This window comes from Fulmarus glacialis, unplaced genomic scaffold (genome assembly GCF_000690835.1).
Source record: "Fulmarus glacialis isolate BGI_N327 unplaced genomic scaffold, ASM69083v1 scaffold37406, whole genome shotgun sequence".
Taxonomy (NCBI): Eukaryota; Metazoa; Chordata; class Aves; order Procellariiformes; family Procellariidae; genus Fulmarus; species Fulmarus glacialis.
In genome coordinates, this window is record NW_009219399.1 from 539 (window position 1) to 3373 (window position 2835).

General features: G+C 54.1%; 1 protein-coding gene across 1 annotated transcript; it reads left to right on the forward strand.

Moving 5' to 3' along the window:
* Positions 1 to 1505: 1505 nt before the first annotated feature.
* On the forward strand, positions 1506 to 1629 carry LOC104078649 (zinc finger protein 41 homolog; the record flags this gene model as incomplete). Its single annotated transcript, XM_009580361.1, has 1 exon — positions 1506 to 1629. A coding segment is annotated over one exon (124 nt), but the record flags the coding sequence as incomplete, so codon positions are not given.
* Between the last annotated feature and the right edge of the window lie 1206 nt (positions 1630 to 2835).

Sequence of the window (2835 nt, forward strand, 5' to 3'; positions counted from 1 at the left end):
TCCGGCTGCACCCTGTACATGGTGCTCAGCACCCTTCTGGCTGCACCCTGTGCATGGGAACGTTCTCATGAGGTCAACCCCCAAAGCTGGACCAGGTGGCGCCCAAGGGGACGTTCTCATGAGGTCAACCCCCAAAGCTGGACCAGGTGACGCCCAAGGGGACGTTCTCATGAGGTCAACCCCCAAAGCTGGACCAGGTGACGCCCAAGGGGACGTTCTCATGAGGTCAACCCCCAAAGCTGGACCAGGTGACGCCCAAGGGGACGTTCTCATGAGGTCAACCCCCAAAGCTGGACCAGGTGACGCCCAAGGGGACGTTCTCATGAGGTCAACCCCCAAAGCTGGACCAGGTGACGCCCAAGGGGACGTTCTCATGAGGTCAACCCCCAAAGCTGGACCAGGTGACGCCCAAGGGGACGTTCTCATGAGGTCAACCCCCAAAGCTGGACCAGGTGACGCCCAAGGGGACGTTCTCATGAGGTCAACCCCCAAAGCTGGACCAGGTGACGCCCAAGGGGACGTTCTCATGAGGTCAACCCCCAAAGCTGGACCAGGTGACGCCCAAGGGGACGTTCTCATGAGGTCAACCCCCAAAGCTGGACCAGGTGACGCCCAAGGGGACGTTCTCATGAGGTCAACCCCCAAAGCTGGACCAGGTGACGCCCAAGGGGATGTTCTCATGAGGTCAACCCTCAAGCTTGTCACCCCTCAAAACCACGTCGGCGCAGGGGGTCGTGGTGGGGTTTCATCCACCGTGGGGTGGAGCTCAGGACACCACCCTTGAGTTTTGAGGGACGAAACCCAGGAGGGATGGTGTCCTGATGGCACCCGCATGGAGCCAACATCTCCTCCGGGTTTGGGTGGGCTACTTGGTCAACCCAAGATGCTTTGTAGCTAAGAAAGCTTTTTTTCCCTTGAGGCATTGGAGAGCTGAGGACCCTTCGTGGTGACCTCCAAGAGCTTCTCCTCGAGCCAGGCAGCGGTGTCTTCTCCTCTGGGGATGGAGGAGGAAAGTAGATCAGGCTTGGAACTGCCTGTTTCTATCAGCTCACGTCTCCAGTCCAACGTCTCTTGGGTCTCCATCTTGTCCTGTGCTCCATCCCCAGCCCAAGGTGGGACAAGCCCATGGAGAACGCTTGGCTGGAGGCCCCCGGAGATGCTGCTGCCCTCCCTGCCTGCCCCAGAGCAACGCCTGTATCCCTGCCCTCTGTTTGATGGACATCCCACCCCCCAGGGATGTCCTCCTGGCCTTCATCATCCTCCTTGGGGCTGATAGCTGGAAGGACTGAAGAGGAGGAGGATTGCCAGAGCCTGGAGCTGGGTGAGGCGGCAGCTGGGGAACCACCACGAGATGATGCAGACCAGCTTCTTGCATGGCCAGGGCATCTTTGAGGACGTCCCTCAGGGGAGGACATACTCAACGCTGAGTGAACCTCCAGCTGGAGGTACAGCCTGATCCATCACCTCACCGAGGAGTGACCTGCCACCTGCCCCAAGTGCTGAAGGAGCTTCAGCGATGGCTCCAACCTCATGTCCCACCAGAAGATCCATCACGGTGAGAGACCCTATAGATTCCCCAACTGTGGGAAGGGCTTCACCATGAGCTTGAAGTCCATCAAACACCAGTAGACCCACATGGAGGAGACTCCATCCCTACAAGTTCTCCATGTGCAGGAAGAGCTACAAGGAGCTGAAGTCCCACCAGAACCACCATGTGGAGTAGAAGGTGGTGGTAACTCTCCCCAGGAAGGTGACCCTACCCTTGCCCCGAGTGCTGGAGGAGCTTCAACGATGGCTCCAACCTCATGTCCCACCAGAGGATCCTTCATGGTGAGAGACCCTATAAGATGCCCCAACTGCGGGAAGGGCTTCACCATGAGCTCAAAGTCCATCAAATACCAGTAGACCCACATGGAGGAGACTCCATCCCTACAAGTTCTCCATGTGCAGGAAGAGCTACAGGGAGCTGAAGTCCCACCAGAACCACCACGTGGAGTAGAAGGTGGTGGTAACTCTCCCCATGTAGGTGGACATCCATGGTAGGTTGTGACTTTTGGGGTCTCCAGCCCCATAACTCATGCTCAGGTTGCAATGGGCAGTCAAGTTCTGCCCTCATCTTCCTCTCTTTCACCCCCCATGATCCTCCAGCAATAAAATAAACCTTGGATAGTCCAGAGACATCATTAATAATTCTTAACGTTCATTGGCGCAGGAAAACGAAGTATTTCTGCGATGGAAAAACCCTAAATCCGGATTTTTCGAAGCTGAAAAACCAACTGGGAGGACTTTTCTTCTCCTTCACCTCCATCCTGGAACGCTGGAAACTCATTAACGGGTTGAATTAATCAGATTTAGGTTTCAATCCCAGCCTTTGGAAGATTTTTTTCCGAGTGGGAACATCGTTTAAGATGGATGAAATCAGATCCTTGCTCCCATCTCTTGTCGGGACATTCAACTTAGGACCAAAATCAAATTTTTGGGGGTTTTTTTTGGTGACATCTAACTTAGCTTCTCGTTAGCTGCGTCTCAAGAACCCCGTCCTTCGGCAGAAGGTCCTTACCCGGGGTCCCACATTTCTCAAAGGCCGCGGTCACCCGGGAACGAGGCCAAATGGCGGCGGGTTCCTTCCTTCGTTAAAAAAAAAGGAAAAACCAACCCGTTAACATCGCGTTTCCACGAGTTTTTCTCAACTCCGGAATTTTTTCTCGTTTTTGTTTTTTTAACCGTTTATTTTCATTCTCAGGGTCAGGGCGTGGGTGAGAATCGGCAAATTCAGTTATTTATGGAAAAAGATACCGCCTTCCTTTGTGGCTAAGCTATATTTTATTTTATTTT